General features: G+C 41.4%; 2 protein-coding genes across 3 annotated transcripts; one reads left to right on the top strand and one right to left on the bottom strand.

Annotated features, from left to right (window-relative positions):
• Positions 1 to 295: 295 nt before the first annotated feature.
• On the bottom strand, positions 296 to 5,373 carry EXOC8 (exocyst complex component 8). Its single transcript, XM_005539779.4, has one exon. The coding sequence runs from the start codon at positions 5,258 to 5,260 to the stop codon at positions 3,083 to 3,085; it is 2,178 nt and encodes a 725-aa protein (XP_005539836.1). The 5' UTR covers positions 5,261 to 5,373; the 3' UTR covers positions 296 to 3,082.
• A 441-nt stretch (positions 5,374 to 5,814) lies between these two features.
• On the top strand, positions 5,815 to 22,499 carry SPRTN (SprT-like N-terminal domain). Of its 2 annotated transcripts, XM_005539777.5 has the most exons (5): positions 5,815 to 6,125; positions 7,292 to 7,391; positions 15,233 to 15,361; positions 18,746 to 19,013; positions 20,072 to 22,499. In XM_005539777.5, the coding sequence occupies exons 1-5, from the start codon at positions 5,905 to 5,907 to the stop codon at positions 20,818 to 20,820; spliced, it is 1,467 nt and encodes a 488-aa protein (XP_005539834.3). In that variant the 5' UTR covers positions 5,815 to 5,904; the 3' UTR covers positions 20,821 to 22,499. The 2 variants fall into 2 exon arrangements, with proteins under 2 accessions (XP_005539834.3, XP_045247735.2); XM_045391800.3 differs by lacking the exon at positions 15,233 to 15,361.
• Positions 22,500 to 26,705: the final 4,206 nt, after the last annotated feature.

Here is a 26,705-nt window from a genome sequence, read left to right as displayed (position 1 = left end):
TTATTTTATTTATTTAGAAATGTGCAGATGGCATAAAATCTACTTTTTTAGAATAAATTCACATTTTGTACCTCTGAAATTTTCCATTCAAGGAAATCTTAAAAAATTGAGATCTGATTTATTCACAATTCTGATGGTAAGCAGAACACTTACTTAATTTAGCAAACTGCTTCCTAACTATCCTCCCCACATAAATAAAACAAAAAACTAAGGTCTTCAAAGAATATTTCAGTAACAAGAATATAAAAATATTGAATACTAAAGAAGAGCAATAGATATAATATTGTAATATCACTTTTATCCAGTGTAAGACAATGTTTAAGCTTTATTTTTATGAAACATTTCAGATTCCCTCATATCACAGCACATCAATAAGCAATATGTACATAGACTGACTTTTATAGTACATGTCATGTCCCAAATTCCCAATCCTAGGTAAGATATCAAGTTACAAAATACAAGTGCTGATAATTAAACTATAGGTAGTATATTAAACAAAAGTGAGTTTTTAGCAATTATGTGAAATGAGGCTTTAATCAAAACGAGACTTAATGCCACAAGGTGCCTTTTTTCCCAAGAGTAATTAATTCAGTCAAGCCCATGATTCCAAGCTCAAGTGACAAGTTTTATATTCTTGAAGTAAACAAGAAGAGTCAATCAATGCTTAAGTGGTATATTTTAGTATATGTTATATTTCTGGACAATCTCTCATTGCATTCAATTTTTAGAACTTGTCTTTGAGTTTAATAAAACAAAATAATTAGAGAACAAAGCCCACTCCACTTAGAGGAATGTAACATAATTGTTCTGTCTGGGTACAACACTGGGAGTCTTTTGTCAACTTACCACACTAATTGACTTACCAAAAGCATACTTCCTTCAGCTACAACTGTAATTGGAACACACAGATTTTACCTGAAGAAAATCCTGTACTTCCAGTTTCAAAAAGCAGACAATTCTATGAAGAAGCAACCATTTAAATATCTAACTATACACATTTAAGTTTTTACAACTTCATGCCTTATGAGGAATTTTGATTTCAGAAGTATCATTTCACAGACCCAGCATCATATATTTATACATATTTCATACAGTATAGTATTAGAAACTGTAAATGGCACAGAATAATCATAATTACCACAAAATTTTAACAATTTCCAGTGATCTTAAAAAGACAAATTATAACTGCCTTTGCTCAGCTAAGATATCCAGTTATGGTTATAACTTTCGAAAATCCTAAAGTTATGTGAAAAAACGTAGTCAAAAGAAAATCTGTAAATCTGATACTTTCCAATATTTTAAATATGCATAGCTAAAGCGAAAATAAAGGGGTTGATCTGGCACATGAATAATTAAGTCAATGAATTTTACAACCCTGAGCCATTTTGGCAACTATTTTAGGTTTCACATAATTTTCACAGTCTTAGTACCACCATTTTCATTTAGATAAAAGAAATGACCTTTTGAAATCATGGGCATCAAATTTGGTGCTTATGGACAAGAATCACAACTAGAAGCTAGAGACAAAATGGATCACAGCAAGCATAGTTTCTCTCAAAGTATAAGGAATGTTATAGAACATACAATAGAAGCGATAGTTTAGAAACCTTGGGAAGCTCACATTTCTGATTTTGTTTTACTAAACAATTTGAAGCATTATATTCATGTTTAAAAAAATGAAACAAGAAAAATGCAGCATGGAACATTTTAGAAGTCACAGAAGGTTCTCATCTTCCCTTTGTTTTGGGCACATTGTCTCACCTGTTTTCACTTTGGTACAAAAAGAAACAAAACCGAATCTCTGCTCAGAGTAGTCATAGTGAGAACACTGAGATTTGCATATGTTTTTCTAATTTCCCATCCATCTAGACCCTGAAATCTAAATAAATATTTCAGTTAAAACTTTTTTTCCATTTGCATGACATCTAGGCCACTATATATCCTACCCTGAATGGGGGAGGATGGGACAGCTGTATCTTAAACTGAAGCAGTGGCAGCTAAAACCTGGCAACTGCTGCCAGAGTCCCCAATGTGTCCTGCCTATTATTATTTTTTAAAATGTGACAAAGGCAAAAGCTACAGTTGGAAACTCACGCAATTTAGAAATATGTTGAAAAATTTTATTATAGTCCTTAGGATTTCCAAGTAAACGCTCCTGAATCAAGTATTACAAAGCTGCTAATTAGCAACTGAAAATTAGCCATTCAAATAATATTAGAAATAGTTGCTGAATTGTTTTTATGAAAGCTTCCTCTTGGATTCTGTAAGGATCAGAGTATCTGAATCCACACACCAGCTAGTTTCAAGAAAGAACTCTTTTGACTAAAACTTACCCTAAAACCAATTTTCCCAACGCTTTTCTTTTTCCCAAATAGTCCAACGTTTTGAGGAGAAATAAATGAGGCAGGGTGTTTTATACTGCACTGTACCCTTTAGGAAACCTTTTAGTGAACTGGGAAAATTTTCACAACATAAACTCTATGTTTATAGATATTATTACTCTGCTGTATAATATATACTGTGCGGAAAAAAAAAAGAAGAAAGAAAACACTAGCCTGGGCAACATGGTAAAACCCCATCTCTACAAAAAATACAAAAATTAGCTGGGTATGGTGGTGCCAGCCTGTGGTTCCAGCTACATGGGAGGCTGAGGTGAGAGGATTGCCTGGGCCTGGGAGGTCAAGGCTGCATTTAGTTGTGACGTTGCCACTGTACTCCAGCCTGGGCAACAGGGTGAGACCCTGTCTCAAAAAAAAAAAAAAAAAAAAACCAAAAAGTGTTTTATCAAAGGATAAAACTGAAATGCTATAGTGTATAGTGTGACCATAATTTCAGAAGAGAATCAGCATAATTTAAAAGGATAGCTAGCATACTATATGTTTTAATAATTCCAGTATTTTTGTTATTTGGGCTTAATTTAACTTCTTTTCCTCTTTTTGATTTTTGTATTCTAAGAGGGCACTTTTAATTTTCAAGTTGTGTTTGAAACTATAAAGAGTATGCTAATACAACTTAATATAAATATAAATAATATATAAGCGCTCTCTCTCTATATATACATACATATAAACAGACCCAAGCATTAGACCACTGATGTTGTACTTTCAGGATTCACACGAATAAGTCTAGATGCATTCCTCAGATCTTGGAGTTGCTTGGCAGGTTTCCCCACACCTTCTTCAAACCTTTTCTCCACCACAGGGAGGACTGTTTCATATAAAAAGGATGCATTCTGTCTGATAAAAGCTTTCTTCTCTGGATCCTGCTCACATCGAAGACTATAATCCACATGCTGAACAGCAACCAAAATGATTTCCACCAGGCTCTCCAAAAGTACCATGTGCAGCTCTGGGAAATACAGCTTCAGAGCCTCTTCCAAGAAGCCCATGGTCTGTTTGGTGAAAGCAACCACTGTGTAACTTAGGTTCACCCAGCAGTCATCCCCTGTGTACTGCTCAAAGTTACTTACCCCACAGCTTTTCATCTCTTCTTTGAGCTTCCCCAGGGCTTCTGGCGTCATCAAGTTCATCCTTCTCCACATCTCTTCAGAGTTGCGATGTTTAGTGGCTTCAATGATGATTTCTTTGTAACTGTGCAAGGCCCCTTGGATGTCTTTCACCAGAAGGGCATGGATGATGAAGGTGAGGTCCAGTCCGATATCACCCAGTTGCTGGCAATGCTCCTTAGCCACTTTTACACACTCAGCTGCTGTTGAGAGGCTCTCCTTACTATCAAACACCTGCTTGCTGAAAGCATCCACGAACATGCCCATGGCTGATCTTGCCCAGACCACAAAGGCGGAGTAGCAGCCGCTGTCAGTGCCTGCAAAATCAATCTCAAATTCTCTTGCAGTCTCAAGAAGGCTGGTAAAGAAGACATGGCACAGCTTATGAATATAGAGTAAAGTGGCGCCTTCAATGCGAAGCTGACGAATTGCTGTATGAACAGCGGCTGCCCTGTTTCTCAAAAATAGCTCACAGGCCTTCGTGCACTGGCCCAGCCGGATCAGTTGCGAAACTGCTCTGCGAGTAGCCTTGGGACCACCTCTCAGGGAACGATCTGGGGAGAGTTCGAAAACCAGCACCTCAGTGAGCTGTCGAACTCGCTCCTCCACTTTGGCCCTTAGTTCTTTTACAGGAGGTGGGCTAGGCTTATCTTCCAGGTAATGGTTCAATTTATCCAGCAGGTCAACAGCTCCTTCAAAGTCCCTCTGCGCAATGCAGACATCCAGGTCTTCAGGTAACTCCTGGATCCATTCCATGGAGAGGTCCACGTTCTCTTCCTCTACTTCAGGAACAGCTGGCTCTTCTTCTTCGTCATCCTCAAATGGGTTAGTGGCCTTGGAAGTCACTTGGGGTGGCCCTCGAGGGGCCGCTGCCTCCTCCTGCTCCCTTCGCCTTTTCTCACTGAGGGCTCTCTTGGTCTCCTCCAGCACTTCCAGCCACTCTCGTTTGATTTTAGCATTTTCGGCCTGGAAAATACGGCTCTCGGGGAACATAAGCAGCTTGAACATGTCCTTCATGGGCGGGTTGTCCTTGACATTGACTACGGCCAAACCATCTAGGGAATAGAGAGCGTTGTAGCGATACATGCCCCGCCGCTGCGGCAGCCAGGTAGCCACCAACAAACAATCGTTCATGAGAAAGCCGTGCACCCGCTGCAGTTGGGCCATGTGGTCGGCATCGTATTCCACTAGGTCCCCGTTGTACACCAGGTACTGTCCCGGCGTCTCCAGCAAATGCCTGCAGCCTTCCACCTTCTCAAGCAGGGTGGTGAGAGTGCGCTGCTTTCCTTCCTCGCCTGGACCGGAGCCGTCGCGGGAGGCGCCACCGGGGGTGGAGAAAAAACCGGCCTGGCCTCGGAGGTGGTCTCGGCCCCCCGCCCCACCGACTCCCTCCTCCCCGCCAGACGCGGCAGCGGCTCCGGCGGCAGCTGCGGCAGGCAGCAACGTAAGCGGGATGCTCTCCAGGCTGCTCTTCTGCTCCGTCAGCAGGTGGCTGAGCTGGTACATCTCGCTCTCCAGGTAGGAGATCTCACGGGCCGTCTCTATGAACTGCCGGTAGTTCTGGTAGACGTTGCGCTTCAGGTTCTGCGCCGTCTCCTCCGCCAGCGCCTGGATGCGCTGCCGGTGCTCCTGGAGGTCCCGGTCCCCATCCGACTGCTGCGAGAGCTGCTTCACGTACAGCCGCGCCTCAAAACCCCCTGACTCCAGCTGCCGACGCAGGCGGCTCGCCCCACTGTCCGACATCGCCATCGCCATTTCCGTCCGGGTCTCACGCAATCACTGTCACTATCGGCGCCGCAGCCGCCGCGGCTGTCTACACCCACCCAAGACCCGCCGAGCTCCTGGGCTGAGGAAGCAGGAATTGGAACAAGACGAGTGCGCCTGCGCCGGGTCTGAGCGTCAGACACTGCGCCTGCGCAAGGGGCCAGGCGCAGACATTGCGCCTGCGCAGGAATGCCATCAGTTAAGGCGCATGCGCCGGAGGAGCTAGTGCGGAAGTGAGTGGAGAGGCCGAGAGCAATTTGGGTACTGCGCATGAACCGAGCGTGACGTTGAGGTTTGAAATAACCGGCAAAGAGTAAAGGCTGGAACTAGCTTCCTGAAAGCTTCGTAGGGCCGGTGCCCTGTGAGCCCAGGTTCTGCGCCCACTAGGAGGTGTCGTGCTGACTGCTTGTTTTAAAGCCCTAGAATCTTGGCTTCGGCGTTTGGGGTAAGCGCCGTTCTCGTTCACGTTCTCTTTCTTAAGCGAGTTTCCGCGAACTCTCGCGGGATTGACTGGCCGTCTCGAGAGCCGGTATCTCCTAGGAGCTAGTCCTGGTCCTCCGCTAGGCGGCTTGGGGTCGCAGCCTAACTCGGAGCCAGCCTGACACCGGCGGATCCCGCCTGTGATCCTGGCAACGATGGACGATGACCTGATGTTGGCCCTGCGGCTTCAGGAGGAGTGGAACTTGCAGGAGGCGGAGCGCGATCAGGCCCAGGAGTCCCTGTCGCTAGTGGACGCGTCGTGGGAGTTGGTGGACCCCACACCGGACTTGCAGGCCCTGTTTGTTCAGTTTAACGACCAGTTCTTCTGGGGCCAGCTGGAGGCCGTCGAGGTGAAGTGGAGCGTGCGAATGACCCTGTGAGTTCCGAGCCCCGCTGGGGAAAGAGGCGGGACTGGCAGTTCTCCTGCAGCCCCCGATCCTGGTCTTCTCTCCTTTCTCTGGTCCGACGGTCCCAGGGGGCATTAAATGAGGGGGGAGTCTGGTTTTGGACCTGGCAATTCCTGCCTTGGCGTATTTCTCTTTTTCTTACCTTTTCTCCCACTCGAAAAATAAGAAAGCTGTGTAGACCCCACCGCCACGGTTGGACTCAGGGCCATAACGAGAAAAGAGATTTGTGTTTGAATCTCACTAAACTTGAAAATAACAAGTTCCTGATTTGCCTTATGATAGTGCTGTAGGACCCTGAAGGGAAAAGCAACCAAATCTGCCCCTAAGAAAGTGCTGAGGACGCAGAGTAACCTCCAAAGGATGTGCGTTCCCCTCCTCTCTTTCCCGTTAGGAACCCACTTTAGTGAGCTCGTGTGTTGCAGTGGGGATCTTCAGTGATGCTTTTAAAACGATTCTTTTTCTACATGCTAAATTTGAGAAATCCTTATTTGAAATAATAATCTACTCCTGCACGTGAATAGGGTGAAGTTTAAGATACAGTTGTATACCACCAGCATGCTTGTTTTTGAGTTGACAGAAAACAACCTACAAACAAATTAAGATATCATATTAAATTGTGTTTAAAGTACCAATCTCCTTTATACAGGCGTCTGTTATCATTTTGGAGATACACTATTGGAGATACCTGCTTGTTAATAACACCAAACTGTGATTTGTCGTAAGGAGACTGGGAGTAGCAGAATGGGATTGCCTTCGAGCTGTTGCAGCCTAGCTAGGGCAAGGGAAGCTGCAGTTGGGCCATGTGGTCCGCATCGTATTCCACTAGGTCCCCGTTGTACACCAGGTACTGTCCTGGCGTCTCTATCAGGTGCCTGCAGCCTTCCACCTTCTCAAGCAGGGTGGTGAGAGGGCGCTGCTTTCCTTCCTCGCCTGGCCGGGGAGCCATCGCGGGAGGCGCCCCCGGGGGCTGTAACTAATTAATTGGGTGAAATGCAAGTATCTGCTAACCAAGGGGGTATACTCTCAAGAAAGCCATCTGCCAAATGAGTTCTCTTAGTGTGCACTGCCCAAGAATGTGTAAGGACTTGGGCGTATTTGGTCAATGTAACACATTTTTATGGTGATTGTTTTCTAGGTGTGCTGGGATATGCAGCTATGAAGGGAAGGGTGGAATGTGTTCCATCCGTCTCAGCGAACCCCTTTTAAAGTTGAGACCAAGAAAGGATCTTGTAGAGGTATTTTTCATGTAAACTTGCTTCCTAGCTCAGTAATTTACAAATGCTTGTCATTGATTTAGACTGCTGTGAATTCACCTGTATGTATCTTTTAAAAAGTCTCTTTGCCCTCAGTGCAAACTTGAATTATGGGGCAAATAATAATGAACACCTTATGTTTTTTATAGTGCTTCATAGTGGGAAAAAAAAGGCTTCTAGAGGCCGGGTGCGGTGGCTCACGCTTGTAATCCCAGCACTTTGGGAGGCCGATGCGGGTGGATCACGAGGTCGGAAGATCGAGAACATCCTGACCAACACGGTGAAACCCCGTCTCTACTAAAAAAAAAAAAAAAAAAAAAAAAAAAGCCGAGCGTGGTGGCGGGCGCCTGTAGTCTCAGCTACTCGGGAGGCTGAGGCAGGAGAATGGTGTGAACCTGGGAGGCGGAGCTTGCAGTGAGCCGAGATTGCACCACTGCACTCCAGCCTGGGCTACAGAGCCAGACTCCATCTTAAAAAAAAAAAAAAAAAAAAAAAAAGGCTTCTAGGTATATTATCTGCTTTGATTGTACAACAGCCCTGTTTATGTTCATGTGTTGCTATTTTCATTTTTATGAGTAAAGAAATTAAGGTTCAGAAAGGTGAAGTAACTGGCTTAAGTTATGTATTTAGAAGCAGAGAAAACAGGATCCACATCTTCCTGTTGAGAAACACAAATTTTCATTCTCCTCAGTTGGGCTGCCACACTGCTGTGTGCTCAGGACACCTAGCCGAGCTGGCAGCAGAAACCAGTGTGAGTGCACGCTTCACATTTAGAGCTGGTACTTCTGCTAGCAGAATGGAGCAGTGGGAGCTGAGGCAGGAGGATCTCTTGAACCCAGGAGGTGGTGGTTGCAGTGAGCTGAGACTGCGCGATTGCACTCCAGCCTGGGCAATAAGAGCGAAATTCCGTCTCAAAAAAACCCAAAAAAACAAAAAATCTGTACAAAAGAGCAGGGTGGTAGTTTCTCAGCATGGGGTGGGAAACATATTAAAACATGCTTGGAGATGAGAGATGCTGTTTTTAAGGATAATAAAAGGCAGTGGATTACATGACAATGTGAATATACTCAACACCGAACTGTACACATAAAAATGGGTACGATGGGGAATTTTGTTAATTTTTTTTTACCACAATTTGTTTAAAAAATAGCTACTAAATGTAAAATGGTACAGTAGAAATACTTGATGAATGAAAAAGAACAAAGCTCAGATGATACAAAGAGAAAGGTAGGTGTAAACAAAGTATCAATAATTAAATGTCAGTGGACTAAACACTCCATTAAATACATGGAATGGCATGCTTACAGTAAAGACACACTTATATTAAAAGGATGAGGAAAAGTAATCATCCAAACACTTATCAGCAGAAAGCTATTGTGGCTATAAGGTTGAGTACTCATTATCCAAAGTGTTTGGGACCAGAAGTGTTTCAGATTTCAGATTTTTTTTTTTTAATTTGGAATATTTGCACTATACTTACTGGTTGAGCTTTCCTAATCCAAAAGTCCCAAATCTGAAATGGCTTTAGTGTGCATTTCCTTAGAACATAGGCTTTAAGCATCTTGTAAGTGCTCAAAAAGTTTTGGATTTTGGAGCATTTCAGATGTTGGATTGTCAAATTAGGGATGTTCAACCAGTATTAGTATCAGACTGAAGACTTCAAGGGAAGAAGTTTTACTAGAGGAAAAGTGGGATATTTTATAATAATAAAACAATCTATTAAACAGCAATACATAATGTCCCTAAAAGTAATAACGTAGCTTTAAATTTTATGAGGCATAAGTTAGCAGAAGCAAAAAGAATCTACAATCAGGCTGGGCGCAGTGGCTCATGCTTGTAATCCCAGCACTTTGGGAAGCTGAGACAGGTGGATCACTTGAGGCCAGGAGTTTGAGACCAGCCTGACCAACATGGTGAAACCCTATCTCTACTAAAAATACAAAAAATTAGCTGGGTGTGGTGACACACACCTGTAGTCCCAGCTACTCAGGAGGCTGACGCACAAGAGTCGCTTGAACCTGGGAGGCGGAGGTTACAGTGAGCTGAGATCACACCACGGCAGTACAGTCTAGGTGACAGAGCAAGACCCTGTCTCACTACAGCCTCAACCTCCCAGGCCCAAGCAATCCTCCTGCCTCAGCCTCCCAAAGTGGTGGGATTCAGGTGTGAGCCACGATGCCCAGCCTCATACTTGCAGAATGTTAACACAACCTTCTTAGTAACCCAATGAATAAGCAGAAAAAAGTAATACACGTTTTAAAAAGTTGAACAGCATAATTAACCAAATCAGGCTTACAAGGAGCCCTAACTGGAAGAGTTGCTTAATGAATATGTATTGGGTAAATGATTACATAAACACATGAAAAAAAATGGTTTTAAGTAGTGGGTGGGAAGAGAATGGGGAATGTATAATGGTATCAAGTGAGCGTTTCCTATTGGCAGAAAGTTACAAAATGACATTTTAGTCAATGATGGACCCCATGTATAACAGTGGTCCCATAAGATTATAAGACCATATATTTATTTATTTATTTCTTTTTATTTTTGTTTTTTGAGATGGAGTTTTGGTCTTGTTGCCCAGGCTGGAGTGCAATGACATGATCTCGGCTCCCTGCAGCCTCTGCCTCCCTGGTTCAAGAGATCCTTCTACCTCAGCCTCCCAAGTAGCTGGGATTACAGGTGTGTGCCACCACACCCGGCTACTTTTTGTATTTTTAGTAGAGGTGGGGTTTCACCATGTTGGCCAGGCTGGTCTTGAACTCCTGACCCCAGGTGATCCTCCTGCCTCAGCCTCCCAAAGTGCTGGGATTACAGGTGTGAGTCACTGTGCCCAGCCAAGACCATATATATATATATATATATATATATGTTTTGTTTGTTTTTTTTTTTTAGAGACGGCATCTCCCTCTGTTGCCCGGGCTGGAGTGCAGTGGCGTATCTTGGCTCACTGCAAGCTCTGCCTCCCGGGTTCATGCCATTCTCCTGCCTCAGCCTCCCGAGTAGCTGGGACTACAGGCGCCTGCCACCACGCTCGGCTAATTTTTTGTATTTTTTTTAGTAGAGACGGGGTTTCACCATGTTAACCAGGATGGTCTCGATCTCCTGACCTTATGATCCGTCCGCCTCGGCCTCCCAAAGTGCTGGGATTACAGGCATGAGCCACTGCGCCCGGCCAAGACCATATTTTTATTGTACCGTTTATCTTCTTTATATTTAGTTGCACAAATACTTACCATTGTGTTGCACTTGCCTACAGCATTCAGTACAGTAACATCCTGTACAGGTTTGTTTCCTAGGAGCAGCAGGCTGTACTCTATAGCCTAGGTGTTTATAGGCTATACCATCTAGGTTTGTGTAAGTGCACCCTTAAGATGTTTGCACAATGACAAAATCTCCTAACAATGGATTTTTCAGAACATATCCCTGTCAAGTGAGGCACAACTGTAGTTAACTAAGTCATAGTGAAGGGAGTTCAGAAAAGGAACAGACTTTATCTGGTTGAGGAGGTCAAGAAACGCTTTATAACTGTACATTTTATTACTGCCATCACCACTCCTACTGCTCGCTATTGAGCGCTTATTGTGTGTCAGACTTTGACCTGAACGTAGCGTTTACCACAGCCATGCAAAATGAGGATACCCCATTTTAGGGATGAGGAGCCACTTGGAACCTGTCCCAGGTCTCATGCATGTGATCGTGGGTTTAGGTTCCAGTATCCCTGACTCCAAGGCTCTTGTTCTGTCCCCTTTACCATTCAGCTCGTCACTCCTGCTGATTAAAACGTGGAGAGGTGAGCATTAGAGGACGAATTGTACTTTGACAAGCAGAGATAGGACAGGAGGCTACTCTTGGCAGAAAGAGTGGGAATAATGTGAACAAAAATGAGTTCAGACAACTGGGGGCATATTTAGGACTAGAGGTGGTTCATTTTGATCGGATAGAACAGTCGTGGAAAACAGAGGTATTTTGGGACTGTGTTGTATAGATCCTTGAATTAAAACTAAATGTGGAAAATGATAGATACAAAAAAAAGTTCAGTACCATTTTCAAGATGTTTTTAATGTTTAGTTAAATTGAACCCAAAATCAGGAACCTAAATTTGTTTCTCCTTTGTGAGAATAGTTCTTTATCATTACTCTAATTTAGAATGTTGAGAAACTTTTGCAGTACCTTTCTTGAATTTAAATCTTCTTCGTTGAGTGGCATTTACTTGAAAAATAAAGTTCTGGCTGGGCACAGTGGCTCATGCGTGTAATCCCAGGCCAAGACAGATGGATTGCTTGAGCCCAGGAGTTGGAAACCTGTCTGGGCAAGATGGTGAGACCTTGTCACCATCTTGAAAAAAATTAGCCGGGTGTGGTGGCATGCGCCTGTAATCCCAGCTACTCAGGAGGCTGAGACAGAAGGATCACTTGATGCCAGGAATTTGAGGCTGCAGTGAAATATAACCATGCCACTGCACTCCAGTCTGTGTGAAAAAGTGAGACCCTGTCTCTGAGAAGTAATAAGATGAATAAGTAAAGTTCCTTTTAAGAGATTAAACAGTTGATAATTTTTAGAGGGATATATGAATGACCAAGTTAAAATGTTTGATTCTCTCATTTTTCTGTTCAGCATAATTTTGTAAGACTAAAATTCATTAATGACAATCTAGTTCTTCTGATGGAAATTTTTTTTTAAAAAGTTATGGAGGATCATGAAAAAGGTATGTCTTTGAAGATCTTTATGATTTTTGCTTAAAAAAATTATTTGTATTTTTTAGAGCAAAAACCCCAGCAACCTTAAATGCTTTTGTTAATTTTGCACAGAAACTTGTGCATCTTTGGTGTGGAATGAGCAGTAGGTTTTAGTGCTTGTTTTAAAGTTTTCATGATTTCTGAATCAAAACCCAAAAACTGTAGGAAGCTATATACAGAGATGTCTTGTTCAATGTCCTCCTCTATCTCGAACTCCTTACTTGCTGTAGGAACCGTTAGTTTCTTTTTACTCTTTCATTTTTCTGTTTTGCAAATATTTCTATCCATTTTTATTCCTCCTCACCACCACACGAAATTTTTCTTACACAAAATACTATGTACAGTCTTCTGTACTTTGTCTTTTTCTTTTTTTCTTTTTTTTCTTTTTTTTACTTTTTTGAGCCGAAGTTTCACTCTTACTTACTCTTACAGACTGGAATGCAGTGTCGTGATCTCGGCTCACCACAACCTCTGCCTTCCAGGTTCAGGCGATTCTCCTGCCTCTGCCTCAGCCTCCCAAGTAGCTGGGATTACAGGCACCTGTCACCATGCCTGGATAATTTTTGTGTATTTAGTAGAGATGGGGTTTTACCATGTTGACCAGGCTGGTCTTGAACTCCTGACCTCAGGTGATCCACCTGCCTTGGCCTCCCAAAGTGCTGGGATTGCAGGCGTGAGCCACCGTGCCCGGCCCCCTGTCTTTTTAATTAATTTAATTAATACACTCTATAACTTTCTCCAAACCATTTCACATAGATCCTTCTCATTCTTTTTTATGGCTGCATAGAATTCCATTATATGGATGTACAAAACACTGGAGTTATTTCTAATCTTTCGCTATTATAAGCAGTGTCACAGTGAATACACCTTGTACGTATGACCGTGCATGCTAGTCTAGGTATTGCTCTCTGAGAAAACAAATGCATTTGTAATTTTGTTAGATGCTACCAAATTTTCCATAGGAGAATTGCACTCCCACCAGCAATATATAGGAATGTTTATTTTCCCTTGGCTTTACTAATGGTGTCAAACTTTAGGAGTTTTACCAATCTTGATAAGCAATAAATAACATCCTAGTGTAGTGTTGGGTTTTGGGGGGTTTTTTTGTTTTTTGAGACAGGGTCTTGCTGGGTTGTCTAGGCTGGAGGTAATCATACGTCACTGCAACCTTGAATTCCTGGCCTCAAGCGATCCCCCCATCTCAGCCTCCTGAGTAGCTAGAACTACAGGTGCACAGCTAATTGTTTTATTTTAATTTTTTTGTAGAGACAAGGTCTCACTATAATTTTTTTGTAGAGACAAGGTCTCACTATGTTGACCAGGCTGGTTTTGAACTCTTGGCCTCAAGCAATCCTCCCACCTCAGCCTCCCAAAGTGCTGGGATTATAGGCATGAGCCACTACGCCTGACCATCCTAGTGTAGTTTAATTCGCATTTCTCTTTTTATAAATAAAGTTGGGCATTTTTTCTTTTCTTTTCTTTTTCTTTTTTTTTTTTTATTGGAGACGGAGTCTCACTGTCACCCAGGCTGGAGTGCAGTGGTGCGATCTCGGCTCACTGCAACCTCCGCCTCCCGGGTTTAAGCGATTCCCCTGCCTCAGCCTCCCGAGCAGCTCAGACTACAGGCTGGCGCAAGTACGCCCGGCTAATTTTTTTTTGTATTTTTTTTTTGTATTTTAGTAGAGACAGGGTTTCACCATGTTGAGCAGGACGGTTTCAATCTCCTGACCTCGTGAGCCAGAAGCTGGGCATTTTTTCGTTTGTGTCTGGGTCATTTATGCTACTTCTGTGAGCTCCATGGTCTTTGCCCATTTTGAAATTGGGTTGTCATTTTCCTGTTGACATTAGGAGTTCCTTGTCTATTAGGAATAGCCTGTGGTAAGAGTTATACATATATTTTTCTGAGTTTATCTTTTTACTTGGTGTTTTTTTCCTATAGAATTTTAAAGTTTTGTCTGGGTGCAGTGGCTGCCCCCTATAATCCCAGCACTTTGGGAGGCTGAGGCGGGCAGATTGCTTGAGGTCAGGAGTTTAAGACCAGCTTGGCCAACATGGCCAAACCCTGTCTCTGCTAAAATACAAAAATTAGCCAGGCATGGTGGGGGACGCCTGTAGTGCCAGCTACTCAGGAGCCTGAGGCACGAGAATCACTTGGACCTGGGAGGCAGAAGTTGCAGTGAGCAGAGATTGAGCCACTGCACTCTAGCCTGGGTGACAGAGTAAGACCCTGTTCAAAAAAAAAAAAGAATTTTAAAGTTTTTAGGTAGTTGAATTCATTGATTTTTCTGGATTTTGATTTATAGTTAAAAAGGTCTCCCTAGAACAGGGAGTTCTTAACCTGTGATTTTCAGAGCTTCAGATATTACACAAATTTGAGTACCCCTTCTCCAAAATGCTTGGGACTAGAAGTGTCTTGGATTTCATATTTATTTTGGATTTTGGAATATTTGTGTTATTCTTACAGGTGGAGCATCCCAAATCTGAAAATCTGCAATGCTCCAATGAGCATTTCCTTTTGAGTGTCATGTTGGTGCTCAAAAGTTTCTGATTTTGGAGCATTTTGGATTTTCAGAGTTGGGATCCCCAACTCGTATGTGATGTTTTGTGAATGTGTGCTTATATAATTTTTATAGAATGAGGTGGGTTTTTTGTTGTTGTTGTTTTGTTTTTGTGAGACAGTGTCTCATTCTGTCACCCTGGCTGGAGTGTAGTGGCACAGTCACAGCTCACTGCAGCCTCAACCTCCCCAGGCTCAGAGGATCTTCCCACCTCAGCCTCCTGAGTGTAGCGGGGACTACAGGCACGCGCCACCACACCTGACTAATTTTTGTATTTTTTTTGTAGAGCCAGGGTTTCGCCATGTTGCCCAGGCTGGTCTCGAACCACTGGGATCCAGCGATCCTCCCACCTTTGCCTCCCAAAGTGTTGGGATTACAGGTGTGAGCCACTGCACCCGGCCTAGAATGAGTTTTATCAGTTCTGAAGGAAGCCTGTGATACAGAAAAGACTCCAGATAGAATAAGAAAATGTATATTTTCCGAAGTGTCATACAAACTCTTAAAATAATTTGATTATTTTATGTTCCAGACCCTCCTGCATGAGATGATACATGCCTATTTATTTGTCACTAATAATGACAAAGACCGAGAAGGGCATGGTCCAGAATTTTGTAAACATATGCATCGCATCAACAGCCTGACTGGAGCCAATATAACGGTACAGAAAGCCATATATATTTATGATATTTAGTAGTTTATTCAGTAACTCCTGAGATTTAATTGGAAGTAGAGAACTAGGTAGAAACGAATATCTTTGAGGATTTTCCACAGCGAACGAGAGGCCTAGAGAAGCGAATTGGCTTGTCTGGGACCACATGGTAGAATGGCAGCAGAGCCAGTGATATCCCCGAGGCCTCTGACCTCTACGGGGTCAACATTTTACACGTCGGTAACTCAGGCCTGCAGTACCTCTCTTCTGGAATCATAATGATCTCTTAACTTTGTTTCCTTATTATTGTCTTCTTTAGTCCATCCTATATCCTGCTACCATCGCAGATGTTATTCCCTCATCAGAATTCTTCGATTCATATCTCTGTATGGCATTGTAGGAGATGGCAAAGCCTAAGGTTCAAAAAGCTGGAGGCGTCAGGCTGCTTGGATTCAAATCCTGGCTCCTCCAATTACTAACTTTTCTATGCCTCATTTTATACCCATGGCAAATGAGAGTAATAACAATACCTGCCTGTTGGATCCTTGTGAGGAGAAAGGATTAAAGGAGAAAGCACGTCTAAACATTTTAGCCAATCTGACACTAATTAAATATTAGTTTAATTGTATTCGTTTTATTAAATAACCTTGTTCCTTTTTTACTGCCTCCAACTCTGCTGCCTGTGTCCTCTTTCTTTAACTGCACTTTTGACCTCCCTGCGCAGCTTCCCTAAGGCGTGCCCCTGCTCTGTTTTTTGTCCGAATGCTTTTCATCATTCCAGTGGCATCTCATTTCTCCCTCTTTTGAATCCTCAACAGATATTTAAGCTATTACAATTTTTTATGCTACTTTCATACTTTTGAACACAGGGTAGGTCTTGCCCATCTTTATAATACATCTGTATAAGGTGTATAAGGTACTGTCCTTACATGGACTTGACAAATACTGAATTGAATATTAATAGGATAGATTAAATTCTTTCTTATGTTTGGGTATTTCCTTCCTTTAAAAGGCAACAAAATCCAGTGTGATAGAAAATGAACAGTGCTCAACCGCCATGTTTTGTTTGTTTATTTATTTATTTTTAAGATAGGGTCTTGCTCTGTTGCCTAGGCTGGATGCAGTGGGGCATTCATAGCCCACTGCAGACTCAACCTCCTGGGCTTAAGGGATCCTCCCACCTCAGCCTCCTGAGTAGCTGGGGCTACAGATGTGTGCCACAATGTCAAGCTAATTTAAAAAAAAATTTTTTTTTTTTTAGAGACAGGGTCTCACCATGTTGCCCAGGCTGATCTTGAACTCATGGGTTCAAATGATTCTCCCATCTCAGCCTCCCAAAGTGGTGGGATTATATACATGAGGTACCATGCCTGGCCTCTCCATGTATTACTGTTTTCTAGCTATCAGTTTTAATTTTCTAAAGACCTCATTTAATTCTTAGTTACTTCAACATTAGGAAAGTGTCTTGCAGTTTTTAAAAAATCAGACATAAAATCCAGGTTAGCAAGAGAATTATAGAGTTGCTTGTATAAAATACATTTAGTTTCTTAACCAGAACTTATACTATAAGCAAAGCCCTTGTATACATCCCATTGTTCAGTTGGAAGAGTATCTGTTCTTTTATCTTAGATATCTGTGTGTTTTTATTTAGGAGACGTTTTAAGGAGTGAACACTCCTTGCTTTTACAGGTTACATCCTGTTATAAGGAACTCCACAGGATGCCTACATTGTAGAGTAATTTTATTTTAGTGACTACATTGTTAAAAGTCACATTCCCATGCTTTAGGAGTTACAGGAATTGGAAGCAAAACAGATCCAGGCTGGGTGTGGTGGCTCACACCTGTAATCCCAGCACTTTGGGAGGCCGAAGTGGGAGGATCACTTGAGCCCAGGAGTTTGAGATCAGCCTGGGCAATATAGTGAGACTTGTTTCCACAAAAAAATAAAAAAATTAGCCAGGCGTGGTAGCTCATGCCTGTAGTCGCGGCTACTCGGGAGACAGAGATAGAAGGATCACTTGAGCCTGGGAGGCGGAGGTTGCAGTGAGCCAAGATCATGCCACCTCACTCCAGCCTGGGCAAACAGAGCTAGTCCATGTCACAAGACAAACAAACAAAACAGATCCATTTCCCTGTCTTTTTTGGGAATGAATTAAGTCAAGAGTTCTGAACATAATAGAGTGCGGGGTTTCCCATGCTTCTTTGCCTTAAAACCTATGTCCTTCAGTCCCTTCTGCATTTAATATAATGTGCATTCTTTGCATGCTTGAGTAGTAGAAATTTTTTGCTTAGGATGGAGCAATAGTGAGTTTAAAACTATAGAGTTATAGAAAGCTTAACATTCTTTCCCACAAGGAGAATTTATTAGAAAGCTAAATGTCTTTGGTAAAAAACCAAAATCTTATATACAGATGCTTCTTACTCTTACACAGAGTTCCACTGAGAAGGCAGAAGAATAAAGTACCCATAGTCATTTAGGAGTCATTTCAAATGGTGCTCTGTAGTCCTCTGTGCTACCGTGCTGGGAGGGCTGACCCCCTTTTCAGTCAGATCTTTTCCCTTACCTGTTTTCTGCTTGGATTCTAAATAGGATTTTTGTCTAGAGGGTGAAAAAAGAAGGCATCCTACTTAAGGCCTGAAAAGCACACTTCAGAGAATTTTATTTGATTCAATGAATGCTGCTTTTCTGACTGAGCACCTTCCTGGTACAAAAAGCACTATATTAGCCATTAGGGACACAAAAAATTAAAACATTCAGATCCTGGAGAACTTTTCAGTCTGGTAAGAGAAATATTTATAAACAGATAGAATGGTACCCCATAAGGCTTATTACAGAGACATAAGCAAAGAACTTTGAGAATGTGGAGAGTGAGCTTAGCAGAAGCTTCTCTGGGTAAGATACTTGTGTTGTTAGGGTCAGGCATTTATAGGGAGTAGTTTAGTCCTATAGAACCCTTTTCCTATTGTTACTTATAGGGAAAATTTCAATTTAGCAGTGGGAATGATTCTTATTTTAGTACGGTATTATATAAAATCTTTATCCTAATTTTTGATCATTTACAAATTTGATTTCTGAAACTGTTAGCATTCATGAAGATTTTCTGTGGTTTTGTTTTTAAAAGATTTTTTGTCGTCTGATCCCGCATGCGTCTTATCTTTACACAGTTTATGAAGTATTAACTGCTGCCATTTCCCATTAAAATCAACTTTTGAACAGAAATTAAATATAGTTGCTTTCTTTCCCAAAATAGAACTCTTCAGAAAGCTCTGGGAAACAAAGTTTCAAAAATTAAAAAAAAAAAAAAAAAAAAAAAAAAAAGACTGCTTATGTACATCGTTTTCTTGCAGTTGTTAACTTGCTTATTGAATACAAAAAATTCTCTCTCCCCTCAGGTCTACCATACTTTTCACGATGAGGTGGATGAATATCGGCGACACTGGTGGCGCTGCGATGGGCCGTGCCAGCACAGGCCGCCCTATTACGGCTATGTCAAAAGAGCTACTAACAGGGAACCCTCTGCTCATGACTATTGGTGGGCTGAGCACCAGAAAACCTGTGGAGGCACTTACATGAAAATCAAGGAACCAGAGAATTACTCAAAAAAAGGCAAAGGAAAGACAAAACTAGGAAAGCAACCAGTATCAGCCGCAGAGAATAAAGGTACCTTCGTGTGCATTCCTTCTGACTTTTACGTGACCATAGCTACGATGTAAAGACAATACTGTCCTTCAGAGAACTGGTATTAAGATAAGCTTAAGGATTGTTTCTGGTGTAGACTAAGTCTTCAAGTGTAGGCTTAAGGAAAAAAATCCCATCGTCCATGAAATGATGGTAGGAAAATAGACTTTGTACAGAAGTAAGTAAAAGTAGGAATAGTTTCCACTGATATTTCAATTTTTATTTTTATTTTAACTTTTTTCAGTTTCTTTTTATTCAAAGAAACAAAACTCAATCTCTGATAATATTTGAGGTAAAGTTCCTTTCCCTATCTTGACTCACTGAGTTATTAGGAAACAGAAGGCAAAAAGATTGTCAAAATAAAAACAATAATTCAAGTAACAATGCCCGGAATATACGTCCTAACTACACCCCTTCCTATCAGTTGGATTCTATCCAAGTGACTTCTATTGATGTATGTATGTTCATTCAAAGAATGGGAAAAGGATATGACATATATTTGCAAGTACTTCATCTTCAAGATTTACCCTTTTCCTGTGAAGTTCAGAGTTACTGAAGATGCTTCTTCCCTTCGGAAGTTGTTGATTTGATGTGGTAGAACCCAAGAACGTAGGCTATATTTCCCAAATCTTTAATTATTGAGTGAAGGAGCTATAGATGAAGTGATGTGGAAAGACCGTATCTTCATTTTCATAAGTAGAAGGAAAGATAAGAATGAGGCAGCAGATTTTCCCTCCTGGAATTACACATTAAGGACTAAGTCATTTTCAAGGTAAATGTTGCCTTGTTACTGGTCTTTGGCATAAGATTTTTTATTTAAGTATGAGAGAATTTTTTTTTTTATCGTTTATATTCTCTCAATATCAGAACTCTGAATTCTGAAGATTGTCCTTCTCTCATTAATAGGATTATATGGATGTAAGATAGAATAAAATATTATTTCTTCATTTTGAGAAAACTGTACATTAGTTTAATGTTTGTTACTGTATTTCTTTTGAGTTGAGGCACTTACATAAAAATCTTCTTTGCTTTTTTTGCAGATAAACCCAACAGAGGTGAGGCCCAGCTAGTAATCCCTTTTAGTGGGAAAGGATATGTTCTAGGAGAAGCAAGCAATTTACCTTCACCTGGGAAATTGATCACTTCACATGCCATTAATAAAACGCAAGATCTTTTAAATCAAAACCATTCAGCAAATGCTGTAAGACCTAATTCTAAAATCAAGGTGAAATTTGAACAGAATGGTTCAAGTAAAAATTCTCATCTGGTCTCCCCTGCTGTTAATAACACTCACCAAAATGTTCTAAGCAACTACTTTCCTAGAGTATCAGTTGCCAACCAAAAGGCTTTCAGAGGTGTGAATGGATCTCCAAGGAAAAGTGAAACAGTTGGCAACATCCCTAAAAACTCAGTATCTTCTAGTTCTCAAAGAAGGGTTTCATCTTCTAAGATATCCTTAAGAAATTCTTCAAAAGTAATGGAATCAACATCTGTGACGCCATCCTGGGATGTGAGTGGGTCTGAAGATACATTCCCAAATAAACGACCTCGGCTAGAAGATAAGACTGTTTTTGACAATTTTTTTATCAAGAAAGAACAAATAGAAAGCAGTGGTAATGATCCAAAGTACAGTTCATATCCTACAACTACAACTCAGAATTCCAGCAGTTCATCCAGCCAGAGCAAAATGGTTAATTGCCCAGTTTGTCAGAATGAAGTTTTGGAGTCTCAGATTAATGAGCACTTGGACTGGTGCCTAGAAGGTGACAGCATCAAAGTCAAAAGCTGAAGAAAGTCTTTGAAAAAGGTTTCAAAATCTCAAATACCACCTGTATTACCTCACTAATGTGCTCTGTCAGCCAGTCAGGAAGTTCTGGTTAATACTGAGATTTGTAGGTTATAATCCAGTTCATATAACCAATACAAAATGTCCTATTTTATATATCCACATATAAGATTGTAATTTGAAAATGTTTTATGTCTCAGGGTGCTACATTCACTCTTGCCTTAGGTATACTGTAACCCAAGTTCTGCCTGTCATGTATAATTTTTAGATACTTTTGTTCTTTCTTGCTCTTAAGGGTTTTAAAAATCTGTTTATCTTTTCATTTGTATACTTTCCTAGAAACACTCATATGGGGAATCCTGGCAGGTATTTGGTTATATTGACTATTTCTTTATTAATAGTATTAGAACTCATTCCCTGAACTGATGTAAATCTTCATAGTGTCAGACATACTGACCAAAACCACAATCTAGACTACAAAGTATATTGTTTTAGAGTACTCAAATTGTATTATTTATTTATTTTTTTGTTTGCAGAATCTTAACAGGAACTGTGTTTTCTAGATTTTAAAGAATTTTATTTGTCCCACTTTTACTAAACGGTGGCAGCAGATTTTAAGTTAAAGAATATGGAACATAGGGAAATAAGTAAATTTATTTTGGAATATTTTTAGTAACAAATAGCCACTATAATTCTGTAGGCCAGATTTTATATTGAGTTTAGCTGTTTTCTCAAAATTTAGCAGAGTGGTTAAAATTCTGTGCTGATAAGTAACTGATACGTATAACATAAACAAAACAAGGTTGCCTAGTTTATGTAACAGTGGAAAGTTATCTGGAAATAGTATTTTGAACTTTCAGCCAAGTTTAAACCATTATAATAAAAGGAATACCATTTGTGCATTTAAAGTAATCTTTTTTTTTTTTTTAAAAATATCTTTTCCACGTTATAGGGAAAGGACAAAGATACTTTTATCAGTTTACTTTTTGTCTTGTGGCTGTACATGCTGTTGGCATAGCCCTAACAGTTGTTCACAAGTTTTCTTTTATTGCAATTTTCCTTCACTTCATTGTAATACAGGTGCACAAATCTTAAGTGCACAGCTGGGTAAACTTCTACAGTGTTCACCTGTGTAACTACTACCCAGCTGAAGTTAGAGAACACTTCCATTGCCACAGGCTTCCTATAGGTGTCTGTTCCCAGTTGATACCCATGACCCTCACCACCTCCAGAGGTCCCCACTGTTTTCACCCCATCATCGCAGATTATTTTTGAACTTTATAAAGTAATATCTTTGTTCTTATGTGTAGCAGGAGTTCATTTTCATTGCTCTTGCATTTGTATGAATATACCAGAATTTCTTCATCCATTCTAATGTTAATGGACATTTGAATTTTTTCCAGTTTGGGGCTGGTAAACATAATGCTGCTGAGAACATTCTTTTCTGTTGGGAATATATTCAGGAGTGGAATTGCTGAGTCACGGGTATATTTCTGTTTTGCTTTAGTAAATTCTGCCAGTTTACACTCCTACCAGCAATATATGAGAGTTTTAGTTGTTCACCATTCATAACACTTATCAGCCCTTTTCATTTTAGACTGGTTGGATGTTCACAAGTTTTGATACTTCTTAAAGCATTAAGTTAAAAATGTTTAATAAATATTTATAAATAGCTATTAAAATGTGTATTGTTTATATAGTTATATTTTCATAGAGGATCATTTTCTCTAAATGAGTATAACAAATTATGTGTAATTAAATGCTTCCTGAGTCAAAACCACACAAGGTTCTGGGGCTGTGAAGTAGCTAAGACGGTCCATGCCCTCGAGCTTTTCAGCCTAGTTGGGGAGTAAGACAAATGCACATTAATCTCTGTACAGTTTGCTAAATGCTATGGCAAGGGTTTTGGCTAGGTGCTGTGGGTAAACTGTAGGAAAGACAATTAGCTCAGCCCAGGACTCCGGGGATATTTCTTGGAGGAGACAACATCCAAAGTTGAATCGTGTACAGTGAGTCGAGTTAGCCCGCTTAAAGAAGGGTGGGGAAGAACCTTTCAAAGGGAAGAAGGAACACAAAGGCATGTTCCGAGGGAACTGTATGCTATTCCAAGTGAATAGAGTAAAATGTGAGGGGCAAAATGGCCGAAGGAGAGATGGCAGAAGGACAGATCTAGCCAAATAGTACAAGTTTGAGGCCAGGGACCTTATGTTCCTCACTTTATGTCTGGTTTGTGTGATACCTGCTGATAAGCATCTCTTAATTCAGGTGGGACTTGGAAAGGCTTATAAGCCGGTCGAGGACATGGTGAGAAGTGTTTCCGATGGATTTTTCTGGGGACAGCATAGATAAGGGGGGAAGGGTAGTGACAGGGATGGAGAGGAAGAGACAATTGTTTGAGAAACAGGTAGTAAAGTCAGGAGTTGGTGTCAGGTTCTAGGGAATGATGGAAATACATCAGTTGAGAAAATGGAACTCAATTTGAAATTAAGCCTTACTACATCTGTTAAACACTTGAGAAAATTTGCACCCTAAGAATTCTGATATTCCCCCAAATCTGTCATTCATAATAGAGCCATAGTTTTCTTTCTGTTTCGATTTTTCCTGTTAGTCAACTTCCCGCCTTAAAAGCAGAGCTGGTAATTCTGGCTCAGTCCTTAAATGCTATCCCCCTACTGTGGGGACATGGGGTCTAGATTCTGTTTTTATAAAATGGTGGGTTTTGGGTTTTTGTTTTGTTTATTGAGATGGACCCCCGCTCTGTTGCCCAGGCTGGAGTGCAGTGGCGCAATCTCGGCTCACTGCAACCTCAGCCTCCCGGGTTCAGGCAACTCTCCTGCCTCAGCCTCCCAAGTAGCTAGGATTAAAGGCAAGCGCCACCAAACGTGGCTAATTTTTGTACTTTTAGTAGAGACGGGGTTTCACCTTGTTGGTCAGACTGGTCTCAAACTCCTAACCTCAAGTGATCTGCCCGCCTTGGCCTCCTAAAGTGCTGGGATTACAGGCGTGAGCCACTGTGCCCTGCCGAAACAGTGTTTCTTAAAATCAGTGTCATATGTTACCTAGCCAAAATAATTTTTACTTTAGAAAATTTCGCTGGGTGGCCGGGCGCAGTGGCTCACGCCTGTAATCCCAGCACTCTGGAAGGCTGAGGCAGGCGGATCAACAGGTCAAGAGATTGAGGCCATCCTGGCCAACATGGTGAAATCCCGTCTCTATTAAAAATACAAAAAATTAGCTGGGCGTGGTGGCAGGTACCTGTAATCCCAGCTACTTGGGAGACTGAGGAGAATCGCTTGAACCTAGGAGGCGGAGGTTGCGGTGAGCTGAGATCACGCCATTTCTCTCCAGCCTGGGCAAAAAGGGTGAATGAAACTGTCTCAAAAAAAAAAAAAAAAAGAAAAGAAAAGAAAAGAAAAAATTGTGCTGGGCATGGTGGCTCACGCCTGTAATCCCAGTACTTTGGGAGGCTGAGGTGGGTGGATCACCTGAGATCAGGAGTTCGAGACCAGCATGGCCAACATGATGAAACCCCGTCTTTACTAAAAGTACAAAAATTAGCCAGGTGTGGTGGTGTGCACCTCTAATCCCAGCTACTCAGGAGGCTGACGCAGGAGAATCACTTGAACCTGGGAGGTGGACGTCGCAGTGAGCTGAGATTGCACCACTGCACTCCAACCTAGGTGACAGAGTGAGACTCTGTCTCAAAAAAAAAAAAAAAAAAAAAAAAAAAAAAAAGGCCGGGCGCAGTGGTTCACGTCTGTAATCCTAGCACTTTAGGAGGCCGAGGCGGGAGGATCACGAGGTCAAGACATGGAGACCATCCTGGCCCACATGGTGAAGCCCCATCTCTACTAAAAATACAAAAATTAGCTACTCGGGAGGCTAAGGCAGGAGAATTGCTTGAACCCAGGAGGCGGAGGTTGCGGTGAGCTGAGATCGCACCACTGCACTCCAGCCTGGCGACAGAGTGACTCCGTCTCAAGAAAAAAAAAAAAAAATTTATTTTGCTTTTGTAGACTATGGATATGCATATGCATATCCTAACTGGAAATTCTACAGTGGAAAGGAAAATACTATGACAAAAACTTCACACTGTCCCACTGTCTGATAGCTCTGAGATTATACTTTTTTTAAAGCTTACAGGACTTTAAAATAAGAACGTCAAAGTGAAAGAACACCTTCCTGCAAAACTAGCACCTAGCCAGGACCCTTTCTGAGTGCGTGCAGTGTCTTAGCTTTTTTTATGTTGTATTTTAATTTTTTTGTCCTGGTATTGCATTAATCGTGAGCCAATGGTTTCCTTTTATTCTTCGTCTCAATTTTTTTTTTGTCCTTGAGGCTACTGCGGACTGTTTGGCAATTTGTTGTAGTTGTTGACTATCAGCATATTCACCAAATTAAGTGAAACTCTTCATATGACAATTATAAATTAAAGTGACTAAAGAGTTCAAATTAGAAAAGAATGCAATGTGCAGATTAGCTCTGGATTTTTCCTAGTATCCCATTATAATGTTAGAAGTTACATGATTACATATTTCATCATTACGTATCTTTCGAAATGAAGAGTAGAATCTTAAATGACTGAACTGTAGTACAGAAGCAGGTGCCATTTGCTTTCTTCAGTACTGGTGCTAAATTTACCAAGACTGACCATTTTGTTTCCTGAACACTAGGTGGTGCTCTTGGTAAGCCAAACTTCTAGGAAAAACCTGGAGACTGAGCCAAGTCAAGTGGATAAGAAACTTGCCGACAACTGGAATACTAATTACCAGTTGATTCATAGATAGGAAAGAACAGGTTATGATCTCAAGTTCTGTGAGGGGACACAGCAGGCCAAGAATGTGTGCTTATTCAAACAAAGACTGATCTACAGAACACTTTAGTCTCCCTAAACCTGTTTTCAAGCATTTCACCTTTCACTCTAAACATGTAACATAGTAGTCTCCTGCAAGAAACCGGTACCCAGATACGGCAAAACAAGATCATGCTTAACAGGGTATCTTCTAGAAGGCAAGACCTGTACTTCTGCACTGTTTCTTATAGTACTCTAAACTGTCTTTGCCTCTACCTGAGAGGTCTGAAAGAGCAAACAGGCAGTTTTTGGGGTTAAGTGAATGTTAGGGCTAGGTATTCTCATGGTCCATGGTTATACGCCTTTGCAAATAAACACCTTAATGAACACTGACTCTTCTCTATACTTCTGAAGAATCAAAGTTATAGGCATATTTTCAAGCTAGAACACTCTTGAGACCCAGATCATTTCCAGGTTGTAAGCATTCCTGGTAAACTAAATATATAACCTGGATTTGCATGAAAGCTGGGAGGGTACCTTTTTTTTTTTTTTAAACAAAAGATTCCTCATAGGACTCATGTATGTACTTGTACGCCTTTAAAATAATTCAACAGGCAAATATTGGCTGGTCACGCTGGCACACGCCTGTAATCCCAGGTCTTTGGAAGGCCGAGATGGATGAGTCCCTTGAGGCCAGGAGTTTGAGACCAGTCTGGGCAACATGGTGAAACCCTGTCTCTATGAAAAATACAAAAATTAGCCGGGCATGGTGGTGTGCATCTGTAATCCCAGGTACTCGGGTGGTTGAGGCACGAGAATTGTTTTAACCCAGGAGGTAGAGGTTGCAGTGAGCCGAGATCGCGTCACTGCACTCCAGCCTGGGCGACAGAGTGAGACTGTCTCAAAAATAAAAATAAATAAATAAAAATTTAAAATATATATATATATGTGTGTTATGTATACATATATGTGTCTACACACGTCTAAGTGGATTTTTTTTATACGGACCCACATGTTTGTTTTCTTAACACCAAATATTCAAACAGCCACCTTCATGGGATCCATGCGCAGAGGCTGGAGTCCAGCTTCTCCACAT

The sequence above is a fragment of the Macaca fascicularis genome, chromosome 1, assembly GCF_037993035.2.
Source record: "Macaca fascicularis isolate 582-1 chromosome 1, T2T-MFA8v1.1".
NCBI lineage: Eukaryota > Metazoa > Chordata > Mammalia > Primates > Cercopithecidae > Macaca > Macaca fascicularis.
This window is presented reverse-complemented; position numbering and strand designations above follow the sequence as displayed.